The 22,514-nt window shown below is 38.0% G+C and overlaps 1 protein-coding gene across 1 annotated transcript in view; it reads left to right on the top strand.

The window, feature by feature from the left end:
* PCDH15 (protocadherin related 15) overlaps nt 1-22,514 on the top strand; it is an 810,754-nt gene that overhangs the window by 742,888 nt on the left and 45,352 nt on the right. Inside the window, exons 31-33 of the mRNA XM_087701782.1 lie at nt 7,765-7,980; nt 12,513-12,601; nt 16,702-16,878. Of these exons, the coding sequence (XP_087557908.1) occupies nt 7,765-7,980; nt 12,513-12,601; nt 16,702-16,878 (482 nt within the window). The remainder of the gene's footprint in view (nt 1-7,764; nt 7,981-12,512; nt 12,602-16,701; nt 16,879-22,514) is intronic.

Genomic DNA, 22,514 nt, shown 5'->3' with positions numbered 1-22,514 from the left:
TCAATGGGCACCAAATATCTGCTGGCGGGGGAGCTGTGTTTCTATTTCCTTTAAGTTTTTATTTCTCTTTTAAGTGAAATATTGTGTTTTTACTATTTCCTAAAATATTTCATTCTTCTAGGACGGGTGGGTACTAACTTTCTTAGGAAGGAAGGAAGGAAGGAAGGAAGGAAGGAAGGAAGGAAGGAAGGAAGGAAGGAAGGAAGGAAGGGTTCCATTCAGACGAAAAAGAGTAAGAAGAAAAAAGAAATTTTCTTGCTATTTCTACGTGTTGAAATCAATAGGAGAACAAGTACAAAGGGTCAGCTTTGCTGCGAATCTACACCTCCAGCACTAAACTGCCTGTAATGATTCATTTGATGATATAAATTCAGACACTTACTTTCAATATAAAATGTTTATAAAATATATTATATTATATTACATTCAGTTTCAATATAAAATGAGAATATCATTATTTTATAGTGTTTGGCATGGAATTAATCACGTTGATGGACTAAAAAATATCAATCAAGTTACATACAGATATCTGTCCATGGCAGTTATTACCCCCAGAAAATGGAAAAGTAACAGACTGATAATTCTGTTAAAACAAGGAGATATATATATATACACACCGTGAGATTCAACTTAGTAAAGACATGAGTGGCGAAGAACTCTTAAAAAGAAATTCAGATTTTTGTGCGCTCCATACATTAATCAAGTTGGAAGGGGCCATTACATTATGAAGTCTAATCCTACTCAGTGAAAGGAATTAAATAAAATTATCTCTGACAGATGGCTCGGTTATTATTTTGGGGGGGACTGAATTGAGACTGAAGACTGGGAGAAAAGCTTCACCAAAATGTTTTAAAATGAAAAAGGACGAAGGAGGATATAATTAAAAAAAAAATCATATTTCAAGCTGGATTACAGTGATTTTGCCAGTAATCTGTCTCTGTGAAACTTCTTATGTCCCAAAGGTGCTTTTTCAAGAGGCAACTGAACTTTCTTGTTTTTCTTTGAAGATGTTTCACTTTTCATCCAAGAAACTTCTTCAGTTCTGACTGGATGGTGGGCAATGGAAGGATTTATATTCTTTGCAGTCAGTTGATCATTTCCATTCATTTAGAGCAGTGTTTCTCAACCTTGGCAACTTGAAGATGTCCGGACATCAACTCCCAGAATTCCCCAGCCAGCATTCGCTGGCTGGGGAATTTTGGGAATTGAAGTCCAGACATCTTCAAGTTGCTAAGGTTGAGAAACACTGATTTAGAGAGTCATTGAAGCCACTCTGAGGTTTATCTGTGTCATCAGGGTCAACTGAGTGGTGCAAATGGGTATGGAGCCTTCTTGGAATTGCTCAAAGGACTATGTTGTCGACTGGAGATAGATGATATCATATCCCTCCACCTCTGTTAAGGGAGGGCTGTTCAATTTTGACACAGATGGCTTCTTTGAGCCCTCTTTCAAACCAGCGGTCCTCTTTGTCCAAAATGCGGATAACAGTTCCAGCTGTCTGAAACGAATACAAATCCTTCCATTCCCCAACATCCAGTCAAAGGAGCTTCTTCAATGAGAAGCAATAGCAATAGCAATAGCAATAGCAATAGCAGTAGACTTATATACCGCTTCATAGGGCTTTCAGCCCTCTCTAAGCGGTTTACAGAGAGTCAGCATATTGCCCCCAACAATCTGGGTCCTCATTTTACCCACCTCGGAAGGATGGAAGGCTGAGTCAACCCTGAGCCGGTGAGATTTGAACCGCTGAACTGCTGATCTAGCAGTAGCCTGCAGTGCTGCATTTAACCACTGCGCCACCTTGGCAAAATGTTTTCAAAGAAAAACCAGAAAGTCCAGTTGCCTCTTGAAAAAGCACCTTTGGGACAACAATGAGCTGGATGATTGAGAATCTCCATGGACATTATAAACCTTATGATATTTCAATGGCAGGAAAATGTTCAAGGACGTCACATTGGAAATATTTTACACAATTCCTTCACTTCTAGGCTCCCTAATAGTTATTGCGTGTCCCATTCCTCTGCATTTTTCTTGAACTCAGGAAAATGTTCCTCAGGAAAACTTGCTGGAAAATGGGAACGATAACCCGGCGTTGCCCAGTTATTTATTTATCATAATCCTGTCTAATACAGGATTATTTCTAACGTTGAATTTTCCCCCTTACCAGAGGGAGTCTCCTTGTGGAGTATTGTGAAGCCGTTATCATGGCAAATCCACTGCGCTGTACAATAGAAGTCATTTTACGGCAGTATGGTAGAAGCCATTTGAAGGCACAACAGACTGTATCTTAACGGAACACACACACCAAGTGGTGTGAGGGGTGTCTTACTCCCACAGTAGAAGAAGGAGAAGAAGAAGGAGAAGGAGAAGGAGAAGAAGAATAGCAATAGCAATAGCAATAGCAGTTAGACTTATATACCGCTTCATAGGGCGTTCAGCCCTCTCTAAGCGGTTTACAGAGTCAGCATATTACCCCCAACAACAATCCAGGTCCTCATTTTACCGACCTCGGAAGGATGGAAGGCTGAGTCAACCCTGAGCCGGTGAGATTTGAACAGCCGAACTGCAGAACTGCAGTCAGCTGAAGTAGCCTGCAGTGCTGCATTTAACCACTGCGCCACCTTGGCTAGAAGAAGAAGAAGAAGAAGAAGAAGAAGAAGAAGAAGAAGAAGAAGAAGAAGAAGAAGAAGAACAACAACAACAACAACAACAACAACAACAACAACAACAACAGAAACAACAGAAACAACAGAAACAACAACAGAAACAACAACAGAAACAACAACAGAAACAACAGACTTAACTATTCTTTGCCCTTAAAAAAAAGAATCCTACATCAAATCAGCTGCTGAAATTTGTGGATTAGGAGAGAAATACAAATACTTTTGGGCATTCTAATCTACTCTTATCAGGTCATTCTTATTTTTTTTTAAATCTGATACATTAAATGGGAATCATAAATCGAATGATCTTTTTCTACTAAACTTCAGCAGCACTAAAACAGATGGCAAATTCAGATGTTTCCAGTCACAGTTCCCAGCAAAATATAATAGCTTTTTAAAACACAAGTACTTTTCTCCCCGCAGGAATTGACAGCCTGATGTATATTTTTAGTCTTAAAAGCTACACCTGCTAACTCAGTGTGGCATCATGTCTTAAGCTCCTGAATTGTTCCTGCATTTTGCTATTCTTTCTTCTTTCAAACTTTTTAACACCACGAAACAATGTCATTTTATTGTCACTACCTCCATAACTAGCCGTAGCTTTGCATTGTTCTAATGAAAGCTATCTTGTACTATAAATGCCCAAGGAGGTTTTTTGATTTGTTTTGAGTCTAATCTAATGCATATTTTGCGCATACAATAAGTGCTCAGTTCTATGGCACCCTCGGGCAGGAAAACAAGCAGATCATTCTAAATTGCCATTCTGATAAATTATTATGACATTTTTCTATAGATTTTTTTAAAAAAAATAAAAGACATGACAGTGAGCAAGAAATTACAGGGATTTTTCATCTGTTTTTTCAGGCTTTGGAAGCCTTTTGAAAAAGGGGGTCAAGTTTACAACCAAACATCAAGTTTACAATCAAACACTTTAACCTATTGCTTTTGTCTGCATGCCTTTTTTTGTAATATTTAAAGAGCTATTTAACTCTTAAGTAACTCTTAAGCAGTGGTGGGATTCAAATTTCTTTACTACCGGTTCTGTGGCTGTGGCTTGGTGGGTGTGGCATAAGAAGGATACTATTATTTATTATTATTATTTATTTGTCTTGTATGCCGCCCACTTCCGGAGGACTCCAGGCAGCTCACAAAAGACAAGGGAGAAGGGGGAACGAGACAAAGACAACATATTAAAAAAAAAACCAACATTCACAATTTCTGTGGAGGTAGATGTTTCTCAGCTCCCCCCAGCCTGCTGGAACAGCCAGGACTTGGTGGCTTTGCGGAAGGCCGGGAGGGTAGTAAGGATCCGGATCTCAACAGGGAGCTCGTTCCAGAGGGCTGGAGCTGCAACAGAGAAGGCTCTCCCCCGGGGAGTCGCCAGCCGACATTGGCTGGCAGATGGAATCCGGAGGAGACCCAACCTGTGCGATCTAATTGGTCTGAGAGAGGTAATCGGCAGGAGGCGGTCTACTGTAAAATCTTCATTCCCATCCCAATCCAGGGGAAGGATACTGCAAAATCCCCATTTTCTCCCAGTCAGCTGGGACTCAACATTTCTGCTACTGGTTCTCCAGAACTGGTCAGAACCTGCTGAATGCCATCTATGTGTATACAGATGTTTATATAATAAAAATTTTGAACAGATTATCCTCAACTGCTGGCTGAGCTATGGTTTTCCTTCTCTGTGATTCAATATAATCTGTGGGTAATTTTATTCATCACATTTCTAGTTCTGGGCTAATAGCAATAGCAATAGCAGTTAGACTTATATACCGCTTCATAGGGCTTTCAGCCCTCTCTAATTCTGGGCTAATAGCAATTGCAATAGCAGTTAGACTTATATACCGCTTCATAGGGCTTTCAGCCCTCTCTAAGCAGTTTACAGAGTCAGCATATTGCCCCCACAGTCTGGGTCCTCATTTCACCCACCTCAGAAGGATGGAAGTCAACCTTGAGCCGGTGAGATTTGAACCGCTGAACTGCAGATAACAGTCAGCTGAAGTGGCCTGCAGTGCTGCACCCTAACCACTGCGCCACCTCACAGTGGAGTTAGAAGCCGAGGTGGCACAGTGGTTAAATGCAGGCTACTTCAGCTGACTGCAATTCTGCAGTTCGGCTGTTCAAATCTCACTGGCTCAGGGTTGACTCAGCCTTCCATCCTTCCGAGGTGGGTAAAATGAGGACCCGGAATGTTGTTGGGAGCAATATGCTGACTCTGTAAACCGCTTAGAGAGGGCTGAAAGCCCTATGAAGCGGTATATAAGTCTAACTGCTATTGCTATTGCTAAGTTCCCCAATTGGTTTCTTGTCAGCCAGAAACCTCCTCTTTCCCATTTATGGTCTACTTGAGGTGTGACGTGAACGTGTTGTGTAGATTGCTTGTCTATTCTTTCATAATTACAAATAGAAGCTTGCTTTCCCAATTTTAAACAAAGCCAAATTATGCATTTGTTAATTCAAAACTTTTACCAGCCATTATTGTTCATGTACAACGGCTTTCTCTTGCTGCTGAATGTAAGAAACAGCTCCTTTTTGATATGTGAATCAAAAGCATATAATGAGGATTCTTGTGCCAAGGGGCTTCAATCCATGCTTCATTTGGAAAACAAAAATTTCAACCATACTTCAATCTGAGCGTAAACGTGCAGCCAATGATATACAGTCACATCTAATTAATGGATTAAAATTGTGCTTGTTACAAAGCAGATCCATTCCTCCTCATCTGTTCATAGAGAGTTGTCAAAACATCTGCCTATTTATATATGCCACGTAAACAAAAGAAAAGATATGCAGCCATTTAGATTAAGTGTAGTTCTTTTCTCTTCTATCTGACAGGCCTATCAGAACCCTTGAGGCATTATATATACATACCGTATATACTCAAGTATAAGCCGAGTTTTTCAGCCCACTTTTTGGGCTGAAAAAAGCCGCCTCGGCTTATACTCGAGTCAGTGAAAAATTTGCCCGAAATGGAGGAGAAAAAGGGGCGGGGCCATGCCGCTGGGTGACGTTCGTGAATGGCCCGGCGCCCCTGTGAGTTTCCCCTCCCTCTGTGTCAGTTTGCCGCGCAGCGCGCACCGCACCATCCCCCCTCCTCACGTTCTAATGTAATGCAGGGCTGTCTTACGATTCCCCTTCCTCCCCCTCCTGCCGCTCTGCAACGATGTCCCACCTCCTCCTTGTTATGGCAAGCAGCCACATAGCGATGTCCCACCTCCTCTGGTACAGTGATCCAATGATAGGAATCACTGTGCCGTGTGTCATAGGAGGCGGGACATCGCTGCCGCGGCTGCACGTGTTTTAGCTTGGTTGCTGAATGTGCTAAGGTTTTTGTACTTTTAAAGTTATTGTTGATACCATATTGTTTTTATTGACCCTCTTTTCCACTTACAGAGCTAGTTTACTGTTTTTCTTTGAAATAAATATTCAAAAACATTATTGGTATCTATTTTTATTTTTGAAATTCACCGGTAGCTGCTGCATTTCCCACCCTAGGCTTATACTCGAGTCAATAACTTTTCCAGTTTTTTGTGGTAAAATTAGGTGCCTCCGCTTATATTCGGGTTGGCCTATACTCGAGTATATACGGTATATCTTTCCTTAATGAAGTGGAAATGCCATCTTTCTCTTTGGGTAAAAAGGCACACTCTGATACTGGCCTCTTTTTGATGGTTCTTGAACACTTGAAACATTTTTTTAAAAAAATCTTCAGTTCAGTTCAAAGATCTTTGAATAAATAACAATGGCATATGAATACAGTTGATAAAAAAAGCACTGCTACCTACATTAAGATGTTGAAATCTTGATATTTTAATCAAGTGCTAATTAGAAACAGTTCTGTCGGTCTATTTCTGATCTATGTCACCTTTATATGCATTTATGTGCATTCATTAAGCTGTCCCCATTCCTACTTGATTTCTAATTTTTTTAGAAATTATGCATCAAATACACAGCCAAATATATGCTCTGCCTTAACAGGGATTTAAAACAGAATCTCTTTTCCCCACTACACAAATACACACACATACATCCGCAAACACAAACTGATTTCTTTTGTATTTTGTTGCAAATATAAAGTTGATGGAGTGCTTTCATGTTTTTAAACTGAAAACTTTAATATTTGTGGGGAAAGGGCGGAATGCGAAAAGTAATTTAATTCCATTCTATGCAACAGTTTCAAGGTCAATCTTTATTTTTTAGAAAATATTCATTCTTTCACTATTCTTAGTTTCTAGCTTGTGTTTTAAAATTGCCTTCTAATTGAGGGGGCAATGCAGAACTAGTCCATGTTCAAATCCTGATTAAAGTCTCCACGTCAGTCATCAGGCATAGTGATGGTTATATAGCTTACAATAATAACCAAGCCTGCTTACCTTGTAAAGTATCAGGCTCTTTCTCAAAAGGTAAGTGATCACCCACTTACCTTGGCAAAATCATGATCTGTGTCTTAAATAAACTATTAAATATTGCTTAACCTTTTCTCTTCACCAGTGGCACTCTAAAACTTAATTTTGGGTGAACTTTTCCATGGATGTCTATCAATATGGAAGAAGTGTTTTTCACCAATAACATATGTGCTTTAGTACTATTTTAGACAATTCTATGAGCTCCTACAGTTCTGTGAGTTCCCCTTTTTGAATTCCCCATTTTGGATGACCTAATTCCTTTGTAAATCTTGATAATGCTAAAACATGTACGGCACAATAAATGTTTGTATTTCAGAATTTGTGCTGTCATTGATAAGCTGCACAATACCTTTTAGTTTAGTTTATTTAATATGGATACATTATATTTATGAATTAAAATGAATATATTAATGGATCTAAACCAGTGTTTCTCAACCTTGGCAACTTGAAGATGCCCGGATTTCAACTCCCAGAATTCTGGGAGTTGAAGTCCGGACATCTTTAAGTTGCCAAGGTTGAGAAACACTGATCTAAACAGAGAAAAAAGCCCAGTCTCTTCTAGTACTGAAGATGTTACTTAGTTGGGTAATGAAATGTCTGCAAGGAAGAAACAACAACAACGAAGGTCAGGGAGCACCAAGGACCCCACATAGATTATTCTTCTCATGTTATCTCTCATTGTTACCCATCAGGCTCATGATAAAGACACCGGCAACTATAGTGCCATGCAGTATAGACTCATCATCCCTCCAATCAAAGATGGCAAGGAAGGCTTTGTGATTGAACCGTACACAGGGCTGATCAAAACAGCAATGCTGTTCAAAAACATGCGGCGATCCTATTTCAAGTTTCAGGCCATCGCAACGGACAATTATGGAAAAGGGTTGAGCAACAAATCAGATGTACTTGTAAGTATGATTGAATAGATCCTTTCCGAAGATTATTCTCGTACGTTTTATTTACGATAACTCCCCTGTTTTTGCACACGTTTGTCTTGACAATTTCTTGATCTGATTGCATTGTATTGAGATTCTGTTGTAGTTAGTGTAGTTATTTATTGATTGATTTAAAAAAATTATATAGCTGCTTGCTCGCTCAATAGGCAGCTTTACAAGCAATAAAAACAATATAGATAAAAATAAAAAAACAATCTCTCCCGGCGACACCACACAGTCAAATGATCATTTGATGGGCTCCATCCCACTCTGGGTTACTAGCAAAACCAAATATTCAGGTCTTTAGTAAAGAATATCAAAATTGAGGCCAGCTAATCTAATTTCTGAAGGGATGATATTCCAAAGGGAGGGAGCCACCACAGAGAAGGCCCTTCTTTGGTTCCTGCCAGATATACCTCCTTAGGGGACGGGACCTGCAACATTCCTTTCCCCCCTCCTCTCTAATGGGTCGTGTGGATGTGACTGGCAAGAGACAGTCCCACAGATAACTTGGTCCCAAATCATGAAGGGCTTTAAAGCAGCACCTTGCCAACCAGGTAGCTGCAAATCTTTTGTTGCTGATATGTAGTATGACAGAAACAAATCTTATCTACCACTGGAAGATATTGATATTTATTTGGCTTATAATAAATATATTTATTTACAGTCTCCTAATACTTTATTTTATCTGGAATTGTGTCTGTGTGACTGGTTTTTTGTTTTAATTTCCCTTCTTTTGTTCTTCTGCATATACCTTGCACCAATAATTTATATTTTTTTGCATCTAGAGACTTCATTTATTTAATAAAATAATTTCTTCTCAAAAATCCGTTACGTTTCCTTTGAAATCATGCCTATGTGTAATCGTCTCCATTGTCCTTTCAGGAATGGGCAAAGTTAACATTTGGCCTCTTTTTAATTTTTACTAGGATTGGTTGAAGAGAGAAATTATGGGAATTTTGTAACTTTCTCTAAAAGAATGGATGCACTGTATATTGTGGTGTGAGTGTGCGTGAATCAGTGGTGGGCTCCGGATCCCGTTGCAACCGGTACCCGGTGTCCACCACGTGAATGCATGCAGCACACACACAGCATGCGCATGTGTACTTACCACCCGTGACGCTCCAGGTGCTCGGTGGAGCATTGCACAGGCGCTGTATGCTCCATGCGCATGCGCGAAAGCCCCAATCAGCCTAAATACAGGTAAGGCAGGTGGGACCTCTGCAGCACTGTACCAGAACGTTACATGGTACTCCCAGCAGGCACCAAGTACGCCCGTACCGGGGTGTACCAGTGGTATCCCACCACTGGCGTGAATGTGCATGCACATTTGTACTTGCGGGCTATGCGTAGCCTTATTTACAGTTAGACAAAAATGTTAGAATTTTAAAATATAGTATATTTTGTATCCTATTGGGCAACTGTTCTTAGCAGAGACATCAGTATGGTGGTAATGCATCTGGGAAGGCAGATATCCCTTGTGATACTTTGCCCCTTGAGTCCCCTTCAGGGGGAAAGGGCGGCATACAAATTTAATAAATTGAATTGAATTGAATAGGAATTGCCCACTACAAGGCAATGAAATGGTTTTAACTCCACAGTGACATTTCCTTTACAGCAAAACTGGAATTAGCTTTCCTTAGTACCATGATTGCAAGTACTTGGTAGTTAGGAAGAGGCAATTTCACGGTGTGTGTGTGTGTGTGTGTGTGTGTGTGTGTGTAAAAGTTTGAAATACAAAGAAAGTAGGGGGGGAAATCCCAAGATAATAGTTACCCTCCCCACACACCCCAAAAAGTGTCTGCCACATTTGAACTTTTTAAGTTTAAGACTGGAGACGCATCTCTGCTTGGAAAAGTCCCAGGATTTTCCCCTCGAGGTTTTGTGTGAATTTATTTATTTATCTAAAAGACTTAGATCATGAAATGCTGATACTTTTCAGAGCCTAGCACAGTATCAAATTATGCTGCCAACCTCCCGATGATTAAATAGTTTTAAAAGCCATTAAGTAAGCAAGCTACTTATGCAATTCAAGTACTCAAGAAAGTAAAATGAAATGTGACCTTCTTACGAGACTTAGTTTTGTCAAGTGCACATACATCAGGAAACGTGTTATGATTTGCATGCCTATCAACCGCTTGGTTTAATTGTACACTGATGTGTGGTTGGTACGATTATAGAATTTGTATGCTAGCTTGCCAGTGGTTTAACTTAAGTTACTTGACTAATGTGTGGGCTGTAGAGGTCATAGTATCAATTATTCTCAGCAAATCAATTCCTTCTGTTTCCTACCTAGATAAGTATAAAAAAAACATGGTCTTACATGGCCAAGGAAATTATGAATTTTTTTTCCTGTTATGCAGCCTTGGTTGCATATAGATTATGCTATTCATTCAATAATTTCCTAATGACACTCCATTCTTGCAACCAAGATTAAACTGCTTTTGAGGTGAAGGGCAAGTAGAAACACAGATTGATCAGCTCTTTCAATGTTCAAGTGGATAAATTCTCCTTGTGCTTTCCCTCCTTGTGTGTACTCCATATATAGGTAGTCCTCAATCTATGACCACAACTGAGTTTGAAATTACTGTTCTAAACGACATAGTTATTAAGTGAATTTTCCTCCATTTTATGACCATTCCTGTCACAGTTCTTGAGTGTATCACTGCAATTAGTAACATTACACAACAACTATTTAAAAATCACAATTGCCAAAATATCTCAGGGAAACCTATACTCGAGCAAGTTTCGAACAGCTTGATAACAATGGTTAGGTTTGGAAGATTCCATTCTATCACGTACAATGAACGTACATATATCTGTGGAGCTGAAGAGGTAGAAGATCTGACTCATATATTTGATTGCTGGTTATATAAGGGGGTGAGTGATAAGTACCTTGATCCTCATATGAAGCGGATGGCCCATTTGGAGGCCAATATTAAAACAACATACTTCATGCGTGGCCAGAATCTGACGACATTCAATAGACCACAATTTCTGATTAAAATGATCCATCTGAAATCGGCATATGTGGGACTGATTGGGGTAGATTGCAGGGGTGATAAAGAAATATAATTTTATCTCATTGTATTCTATTTTATATATTTATGTATTAAGAACCGAGGTGGCACAGTGGTTAGGGTGCAGTACTGCAGGCCACTTCAGCTGACTGTTATCTGCAGTTCAGCGGTTCAAATCTCACCGGCTCAAGGTTGACTCAGCCTTCCATCCTTCCGAGGTGGGTGATATGAGGACCCAGACTGTGGAGGTGATATGCTGACTCTGTAAACCGCTTAGAGAGGGCTGAAAGCCCTATGAAGCGGTATATAAGTCTAACTGCTAACTGCTAATTATTGTATTATATCCTAGAATTGTTATATTTTACCGTACCCTCATTTTAAATTGTTTGTTTACAATTTTATTCCTAATATCTGTTTGAACCCGTATGTTGATAGGGCCTATAGCCGGGATGGTGAACTGCACTCCCCCCACCCGCTTATGGCACGTGAGCCAAAAAAGGTTCGCCATCACTGGCCTAGAGGCTAAACAATCAATAAAGATGATCACATGACTCTGGGACTCTGCAATGGTCATAAGCATGAGTCAGTTGCCAAGTATCTGAATTTTGATCACGTGATTAAAGAGATGCTGCCAAGGTTGTAAGTCTGAAAAATGGTCATAAGGCACTTTACTCAGTGCTGTTGTAACTTTGAACGGTCACTAAACAAATTGTTGCAAGTCAGGGACTACCTGTACAGAAGTCAATTATGACTTGACATTTTCCAGCTGTTTCTTAGGCTATTATAGATTGATAGAGACCAATGGGAAATGGTCCGAGGTGGCGCAGTGGTTAGATTGCAGTACTGCAGGCCACTTCAGCTGACTGCTAGTTGCAGTTCAGCGGTTCAAATCTCACCGGCTCAAGGTTGACTCAGCCTTCCATCCTTCCGAGGTGGGTAAAATGAGGACCCAGACTGGGGGGGCGATATGCTGACTCTGTAAACCGCTTAGAGAGGGCTGAAAGCCCTATGAAGCGGTATATAAGTCTAACTGCTATTGCTATTTTAAATATAGATAATGTCGCTGAGGATCAATTTGATGTCACAAAAACTATACCCAGTTATATTCAATTAGTACAGTTTGGAGTATGAATCTCCAGATAAAAAGACACAAAATTGTAGGGAGATTTTGTGCAGGTGAAATACAAAAGGCAACACAAATGATGGTCTCTTGTATATTATGTAACGGTAATAATAAAATGTGGCTTATTTAAATGAAAGCATATTTTTTTCTTTTTTTTAAAAAAAAAGTTGTATTGCAGCCATATCTGTGCTTATTAAATCCCACCAAGGAAATTGTTGTGTTATTTTATTATAATAAGTTTCTCCATTCAAACTCCACACTGCTGGCCATCAAAGGAAATTTCTTAAATGAGATACACTTTCTATTTGGAGTATATTACATGTTTTGCAGACTCCACTATATTTTTTGTTTTTCTGTTTCAGGTCTCAGTAGTCAACCAGCTGGATATGCAAGTCATTGTGTCAAATGTTCCTCCTACTCTTGTAGAACAAAGCAAAGATCAGCTTATAGGGTAATGAATATCTTCATTCCGTAACCATGAAAAAAATCACTTGTGATTAAAAATGTACTGACCCAAAAACATACAAAAACCCTGGTGACTTTTGGAATTTACTGATTTATTTAAAAGTGTTCTATGGCTTCCTAACTTAAAAACATAACCTTGAGCAGATCATAACAACAATGGAACCCAGAAATATAAAGCATGAAACCAAAACAGAACATGGTGCCTTAATCAACCCCACAAACAAATTCAGACATCTTCATTCTACCCCGGTTCAAAAGCCATATCTTGATAGTTTTCTGAAAGATTAAAAGTCTGCGTGGAGAGTGTTCTACAACAGGGGTCCCCAACCTCTGGAGTTGTTTGCAACCGGGCGGTGGAGATGGAGGGCAAGTGCGCATGCAAGCACACGCATCCCCATTTGAATGATCGGCAAGCAAGCATGTGCATGCATGCTCTATTTGTGTGTGTGGTGACACACATGAATGCTGTATAGTGCAAATGGAACTGCATGTACCTACTTGCCAACACCTCACCCGGAACCATCCTCTCTACCTCCCTCCCCGCCCCCCTAGTCCTCAAAGCCGGAAAGGTTGGGGAACTCTATTCTATAGGATAGCCACAGAAAAGGTACACTTCCAAGGTCCCACAAGGTGACAAGATTTCAATCTGCCTACTCTGCCCAATCTGGTGAGATGCACAGATATTTTCTTGGGTTCCATCACAAAACCGCGGTAGACTAAAGCGCGCTCGACGAAAGCGCGTACGTGACGTCATCACAGCGCGACGAAAACAGCACGCTGTGAGTGGTAAACTTAAAATTAACGCATAAATCTAAACCTAACCCCCCCAAACCTAACCCTAAACCTAACCCTTAACCTAACCCTAAACCTAACCCTATACCTAACCCTTAACCTAATGCTAACCCTTAACCTAACCCTAAAACTAATCCTAATGCTTAACGTAACCCTAAACCTAACCCTTAACCTAACCCTAACCCTAAACCTAACCCTTACCTTTATGTGAATCAGCTTGCTTTAAAGCGCTTTTTAAAGCGCCCTTTTTTCTCTCCGCGGTTGTATTTGTCGCGCTGCTGATGACGTCAGGTACGCGCTTTAATTGGGCGTGCTTTAGTGGACCGTGGTTTTGACGGGTCACGTTTTCTTGGAGTGGTGTTTCCATATGCAACTTGGTCCTATGGGGTTCTAAATGTGGGAACAATACCTTGAATTCCACCACGAAGGAAACGGAGAGCTAGTACAGCTTGTGTAACAGTTTGACACCCTTACGAACAACCAAGACTGGTGTCTACCACTGTGTTCTAGGTCTATGGATTTGTAGTTCCTGACTGGTCTTGAAGAGCACTCCATGTAAAGCACATTGCAGATATCCAAAGGGGAAGTGAGACTGTAACATCAGTGGTAAATCATACAACCATACTTTTTTTTAAAAAAAACTAGTCAAACCAAGTGAGTCCCTAAACAACTCCACTAAACATGGTTCAGGCAATCCTATTAAGCTTTGGTACAAGGGATCTATGCAGTCCCTGATTGTTTAACTTGGCTCAGGAAACATTATGATTTTATGAGCCAAAACGTAGATCCTTTTCATGTATTCTGTGAATCAATCTCCAAACTGGTTCCACCACAAAACCGCGGAGGACAAAATTGCGCTTGATGAAAGCGCGCATTTGACGTCATCACAGCGCGACGAAAACATCGCACTGTGATCGAAAAATGTAAAAATAAAGCGAAAACCTTACCCTAACCCTTAACCTAACCCTAAATCTAACCCTAAATGTAACCATTAACCTAACGCTAAACCTAACGCTAACCCTTAACCTAACGCTAAACGTAACCCTAACGCTCTAAACCTAAACCTAACCCTAACCCTTAACCTAACCCTAAACCTAAACCTAACCCTTACCTTTATGTGAATCGGCTTGCTTTAATTTTAATTTTATTTCAATTTTTATTTTTTTTCGTCGCGCTGTGATGACGTCAAATGCGCGCTTTCGTCGAGCGCGATTTTGTCCTCCGCGGTTTTGACGGGTCACGCTCCAAACTCACGTGACTGGAATCATCTGTGCTACACGTCATGTGTCTATTGACTGATCAGCCCAGCTTAGAGTTTATATAAAAGTATAAATTAACCGAAGTGTTTGCTGAAGGGGCTTCTCTAAGTTTAATTAGCTTGGCACAGCTTTCTTTTGAATTAGTATGCAGAGCTTGGAAGGAATCAAAGAATGCAGCAACTGCAGCAGGAAAATTCAGGCTGGCCGTTGCAAGATAAATCCCACAGTTTCTGTTTTCAAAATGTTTTTTAAAAAAACTCTACTCTAGTTGCCTTTTTAGTAAAACAAAACAAAGAAAAACCTGTCTAACCTGTCACCTATTAAAAACTATGTTTTTTCCCTATTTCCTATTTTAAAAAAGACATCAATTTAAAAAGTACAATTAAAAAAAGACATGGGGACCTCCATCAGTACAATTACATTGTTAAAATGTATTATTTGTAACATTAATGAAAGCTTGCTGTCCTCTGCATGATACTACCTTTTAAGGTAAATATACTTGGTTTTCAGAAAAGCAATAATAATTACTTCACAGTTATCAAAAAAAAAAGTTTGTGAGATTGAGGATTTTGTTAGATTTCCCTTTTTAAAGGCTGAATTATAATATAATATGCAATATATACTATATTGTCCTGCTTTAACCATGAAAGACAGCTAGGTGACCTTGGGGCAGTTACACAATCTCACAGAATTGTGGGGAAAATAGGAGGAGGAAGATGTGTTGGATATGTTTGCTGTCTTGAATTATTTGTAAAAATAGTAAGTAAATAAAATAAGTAAGTAAGCAAGTAGGTAAATGAATAAATAAACATTAAAAATTATTCATTCATGTTGCCCAACTCACTGTCTAATAAAATAAAAAATATTCATATTCAGAACTGAGCAAAGCTATATGGACCATAGCATACATCAAGGATGTCAAACGTGGAGCGTCCTGTTACTGTCACATGACATTTCATGTTTTTCCCATTCGTAGAGCTAGGGTGGGCGTGGCCTGCATGTGATGCATCTCGCTTGTGGGGCACCCCCTGGCATACATCATAACTCTTAAGTGAAGAACTCAGAAAATAGTTTGGGGCTGCTGTTGCTGATACTAAATGGGCATGCCCTGAATTGGTCCTATGGAAGATGAGTAGTCACTGGGACTTTATCTAAAACAGTGTCAATCTAAACTTCCAAGGGTCAATGAGATTATCCAAGACATCAATGTTTTTGTTGTTTATAGTGCTCTAAGCAAAAGTAGTACAGATAGTCCTTGACAATTGGGACCAGAAATTCCCTTGCTAAGCCAGGTGGTTGTTAAGGAAATCACACCCCATAATGCTACTGATATTTAAATCGCTATTGCTGTGCCCCATAGACTACTTTTAAAGAGTCAAACGCATGAGACAATATTTATGGAAGTCTATTTTTGTTGATAGAGGAAACTGGCTGGATCTTCAATAATTGTCAGCCGTGTTTTCTAGGTTGCTAACATGCTGCAGCTCTGCACTGGCATTGTTTAAACAATCTGTTAACAACTTTTTTCCATTTCTGAAAATACCTGTGGCTTAACTGTCAGTCTTACTTATTCTGTTCTGGTATGCCTGACAATCTGGCACTCCAATTTTTCTCAGAGGCATAAATCTTACGCGTGTGAGATGTTATGGCCACTTCTGTGTTATATACTTAATGCATTTCACTGTGAGCGTAGTTTGTGGAATTTAATAGCTTCTGTAAAAAAGATAAAACCCATTCCTTTATCATGCCTACCAGTTCCCTCTGTAAAATATATTTACAATTTCCCTTCAAACCATTTAAAATTCAAGTCCCAATATAATACTAAGAGGTAGAATTAATTACCCCACGCTTGAAACTAGTTTTTCTGGATTCCTTTTCTTCCTTCCTTTTCTTCTTTCCTTCCTTCCATCCATCCATCTTTCCTGCCTTCCTGACATGCTATTAATCAATTTTCTTTACAATATAAGATTTTTTTTTGTCTAACTATAAATAAGTCAAAGAATACAGCTAATAAATTACCAATTTCCATTATCAGGATTTTGGAACGCTATGTCCAAGACCAGATTCCTGGTGCAAAAGTGGTAGTGGAATCCATTGGTGCTCGCAGATATGGTGATGGATATTCAGAAGAAGATTATTCCAAATCTGACCTCATGATCTATGCAATCGACCCTCAGACAAACCGTGCTATAATGAGGAATGAACTTTTCAAGTAAGTAGTTAAGTGTATTGCAGCAGTGAATATCAGTTGAGGAAATCAACCTTAGTATTGAGGCATTGACTGAATTTGACTTCAAAATTAGCACTTTTTCTTCTTTTACATGCCTGATGTTTAAAGGTGCAAGAAATATCATACAGGGCCATATGTAAACATTGAGTGGCACACAACTGCAGCTATTTAAGAGATCACCTTTGGACCTGAAAATAGCATTGTTATGATCTATTGCTTTGTGTCCTGATGAAAACAGAAACTCTGATAGGGTTAATCCTAGAAAGAATTTTGTAGTCTGTGTTATCTTTTCTGCCTTTAAGCAAACATGCGATCACATATGCTCAATTTCACACAAAAATTATTGTGAAAAGCAGCAGTTGAACACACAGACCCTCGATTTATGACACATTTGCGGTAATGCATTTGTGTTGTGTTATTCATAAGGTTCTTCTTCACTGTAGTTTTTATGATTCAAAGATACGGAGTTTTATACCTGCACAGTTCAAAGGTCTCAGAAGTTCAGTTTTTTGGGGGGAAAGTCCTGGTTTACTATAAATCAGATATAAGACTGCAACTCAAGAGATCAGTGGTCCCAAATTTTCTATCCAGAGATTTAACCCATGAGGTGACTTTCAACAGTTGTTATTTCCATCATTAGAATCTTAATAGGAGAGGCCAAGACAGTAGTGCAGAAGAAGAGGTGCTAACACTGTTGTGGAACAAAGTTTCTGAGCTAGGATTCAAAGGTAGAATTGATGCCATACCCCTTTTTTTCCTTGGATTTGATAATTGCTTATTTTTATAGTGCATTCTGGAACCTGGAAATTAGGACCAACCTGATCCCTCAAGATCAAAGGTTTATTATTATACAACCTCAAAGAGTTAATGATACCAGTGGTCCTTTTGGGTCAAAGACTACCAAAAGTACAGGCATCTCACTAGGAGGCAGGGAGAAAGTGTAGAGGGTGTCGAACTCATGGACCACAGGCTGGCCATGCCCATGCCTGGTTTAGCAAAGGGGGGAAAGTTGTGATACATCACGTGACGACACCGTGACGATGTGAGTTTGACACCCCTGGTGTAGAGTTACTAGATTTCTCTGAGATTAGATTTCTTCTGACTCAGAAGCCTGCACAGATGTTGATGTAGTCTCCAGTCTTGAGGCACTTCATTTATATTTTATCTTTGCTGCACTAAGGAGAATACTGTCAGAATGCCTGGTGAGCAATGTGATAGTTTGCTAGCTGTATGCTTAAGAAACAAATGTTTCTGAACTAACAAATGAACTGTGATTTGTTTATTTAGAGTTTCATACCTTATGTGGTTAAATTAATAGTGACATACAAAATATATTGATGTTGCGAAGAAAATTGGCATATTTTCAGTTGATGGATGGAGAGAGAGAGGTTACAAATAGCTATTGTGTTAACTATATATATATATAAAAAGAACTATATATAATATACAAACAGCAAATATATAAACTGACAGTGACAAATGTTTGAATATAGAACTAAAAAAAAGAAAACATTTGTGGTTTTTTTTTGTTGGTGATAAATATTTGCAACATTGGTTTACTTTTCTTCCATGTCCAATTTTGAAATAAATATATGGTGGACCGCGTTTTAACTACATTTTAAAAATGTAATATAAACCGTCATGTATGTCATCCAGCACAACTTTTACTTAAGATAGGAATGATTTTATATTCTGCATTATACCTGTGCAATATTTTTATGCAGGATGTTTCTGTTCATAAAAATTGCCCAAAGTTATACATAATTCCTCTTGTTGTTTTTTTTCAAATCAGTTTTTTTTTTCCCCCAGCGAAAGAGAAAATTTGTAGCTCACAGTTGAACTGTAGTGTTCTCTGAGCTTGGTTGTTTTCTTGCAGACATTTCATTACCAAACGAGATCATCAGGAGTAGGGTTTGGTCTCATTTATATACTAGTCGCTTGCCCTAATATTTGGTTTCACTTAACATACATAAAACAAGAAATAAAATAAAGGATGAAGGCAGTCTAGTCTTTCATGTTGACGAGGACGTTGGAATTTCTAGCATTCTAAGCCATCTTCTGCTGAAATAACACTAGTAGAAAAATGGCATATTTATGTACAGAAACATTTAAAAATTGTTCCCTTACTATTCCCTAGAAAGCAATATTGTAGTAATATAATATTGAGTAAAATGAGTAAAATTTTGAAATTCCAACCTGTGTGCATTTTATTATGAATTTTAGAGTGGAGGACCTCTAACATCTGGAAAGAAATAATCAAATCTGATTCTAAGAAGTGAAGGAAAAAATAGATAAACAGTTTGATATGATTTTAATGTGTGTGTGGAATGAAATACTTGTGTTACTGTGGTATATTTCAAACCTTGACATTATTTAAATAAATAAGAATTCATGGGACAGCCAAAGAGCAAAAATAAGCTACTGTATATAGTTATTTGTTGTGGTTACAATCTGTTTCTCCAGTGTAATAATAATATGAGACAATATCTGTCTTTAGCCTCATTGTCTCAAAAAAGAGTGATGCAAATAAATAAATAAAAGGCTGAGTAGAAAAAGGAGAATTAAAGTAATGAGGAACTAATTCTTATAACAACGAACCATTATGGCCTTCATTCATTTAACACTACTATAATGGATATTTTTGAGATATGGTATGTTAGAAAATAGGCTGAATTTTCTCCTCTGTACTGGACTAAAATATAGAAAATTAGAGTAGAGTAGAGTAGAGTAGAGTAGAGTAGAGTAGAGTAGAGTAGAGTAGAGTAGAGTAGAGTAGAGTAGAGTATTCAAATATTCAATATCCAAATATCAATTTAAATATTCAAATATCAACTTAAATATTCAAATATCAATTTGAATATTCAAATATTTTGAATTACTGAATCTTTATCTAATCTATATTCTTGGTACTAAAGAAGATGAAAATGTAAAAAACAAAGAAAAGTCTTTTTTTTAAAAAAAAATGCATCTCTACTAATTAACATAGGCTTAGAGGCAACCTAATTACATATTTCTTTAGCTTGCACAACCAGCTTTATTTTTCCTCTTCCAACATTTTTTAAAAATATATAACATCAAAAGGCTAGGGAATACTTTCTTGGCCTTGGGGCAGAGGTGAAGAAATGTCAGTTTAGCAAAATGAAGAGAAAGTTTTAGTCTGGAACATTAGCATATTTTAGGCTTGGCAGGGAATCTCCAGTGGTTTGATTCCTATAAACTTGGATGTATTTCCAGATTTCAAAAGTTAACTTCCAGCTGGGATTTTCCTTTATTTAATCCTGCAATGAGATGCCTTGAAAGAGTCTCCTTCAGCCTTTTGCCTCATCATACAATTACAGGATAATTTCCAAAGAATAGCATGATATTCTGGAAAAAACAAAGAGATTTCTCAGCTGGTTTTTAGGCCAGGTCCCTCAGGATGTTCTGCCTCCTAGACTTGTTTTCAAGGAATGGTGTCTTGACAGAAAGGAGAATATGGGAATAATAAAATGTCTCTCGGGATACAACTATTCCTAGACTTTAAACAAATATGAAAATCTTTCTTCAAAATAAGACAAAGCATATGGTGTAAGATATATTTTCTCAGCGTCTATGGAGTCTTTCAGTCAATCTGGTCATGGTTGTCCCAAATGTGTTTTTTCAAAAGGTAACTGGACTCTATTTTTTCTTGAAGATGTTTCCTCATCCAAGAATCTTCTTGAGTTCTCTATATTTTCTCTGATTATTTAAAAACTTCCTCGCACAGTAATTATTAATATCAAAGCCATTTGACAGTGACGTTCATTCCCTCTATTACCACATCATATGGTTTTAAGGGGTGGGATGGGGGGAATTCACCATGAAGTTTCACATGAATATATACTGTAGGTAGTCCTTGACTTATGACCAGCCTCTTCATGACCATTTGAAGTTACAATGGAAACCCCGCCCCCAAAAAACTATTTATAAACCACTTTTAATATCAGCCTCCCTCCGGTCACATGACTGCATTTGGGGCATTTAACAACCGGCCCAATTTTATAGGCCTTTGCAGTACCCCATGGTCATGTGACAATTTATAATGGTTTTGCCAGAAAGTGGCATTTATTTCCAGTTTTCCACAAAAAAATAACCATAATGAACAATGGGGTCACAATTGCTGTAATTTTTACTTTATTTATTTATAACATATATATATATATATATATATATATATATATATATATATATATATATATGTATGTATGTATGTATGTATGTATGTATGTATGTATGTATGTATGTATGTATGTATGTACGTACGTACGTATGTATGTATTTTTTATTTTTTTTTATTTGTGCTGATAAATAAATAAAGGGAGACTAGTATAGATCTATTTCAAGCTATTTAGCTCTCATCAGCTAGCCATACCCTTACTGGGATTTGAACCTGGGCTATATTACATACTAGGCAGACTTCTTAGCCATAAGGCCACAGGCTCTTATCCGTTATCAGCGAAGCCAGGGTGAAAGGTATCTATTAGATTTTTATAACCCCTGGTAAGCCCCAATCATGGGAGGAAGCCAACTGCTTCCATCATCTGTCAATCGGCTATTTATCAGCACAAATTTAAAAAAAATACAAATATAACAAAGGCAACAGTAAAAATATTGGGTTTCTGTCGTGATGGACTCTTGTGACGAGCCGATTGACAGATGATGGAAGCAGTTGGCTTCCTCCCATGATTGGGGCTTACCAGGGGTTGTAAAAATCTTATATATATATATATATATATATATATATATATATATATGTATATGTATATGTATATGTATATGTATATGTATATGTATATGTATATGTATATGTATATGTATATGTATATGTATATGTATATGTATATGTATATGTATATGTATATGTATATGTATATGTATATGTATATGTATATGTATATGTATATGTATATATGTATATATGTATATATGTATATATGTATATATGTATGTGTGTGTGTGTGTGTGTGTATGTATATATGTATATATGTATATATGTATATATGTATATATATGTTGTATTTGTGCTGATAAATAAATAAAGGGAGACTAGTATAGATCTATTTCAAGCTATTTAGCTCTCATCAGCTAGCCATACCCTTACTGGGAATCGAGCCTGTGCTGTACTGCATCTTAGGCAGATGTGTTAACCATTAAGCCACAATGTTCTTATATATGCACACACACAGAGTATACACATGCATACACACACATACAAATAAACACACGTGTGTCTGTGTCTGTGTGTGTTTGTGTGTATGCAGATATTCAGAATATCTGTGTCAAGTGAAATTCATTTGCCAATGTCATGATGTCTTTTTTTTTTCATTCTTGGTACTAGAACAAAGGTACTATCAGAATTTTTTCTAAAAAAATACTTACACTATCTATTATCCTTCATGAGTACAAAAAAGAGGGACAGATTCTGAGACATTGTGACTTCCTAAAATAAATTTAAAAGGCCCTCATCTCATTTTGTACTTTATGTCACGTTTCATCTGAATTACAATAAGCACAGATAAGCTATAAAAAAATGTAGAAACACAGATTTGTAGATAAATTGCTTATAAAATTTTAAAAAGAGTGTATTACAACTCCCTGAA

Source organism: Thamnophis sirtalis, unplaced genomic scaffold (genome assembly GCF_051295495.1).
Source record: "Thamnophis sirtalis isolate CommonGarterSnake01/CBP01778 unplaced genomic scaffold, rThaSir2_p1.2 scaffold_15, whole genome shotgun sequence".
Taxonomy (NCBI): Eukaryota; Metazoa; Chordata; class Lepidosauria; order Squamata; family Natricidae; genus Thamnophis; species Thamnophis sirtalis.
This window is presented reverse-complemented; position numbering and strand designations above follow the sequence as displayed.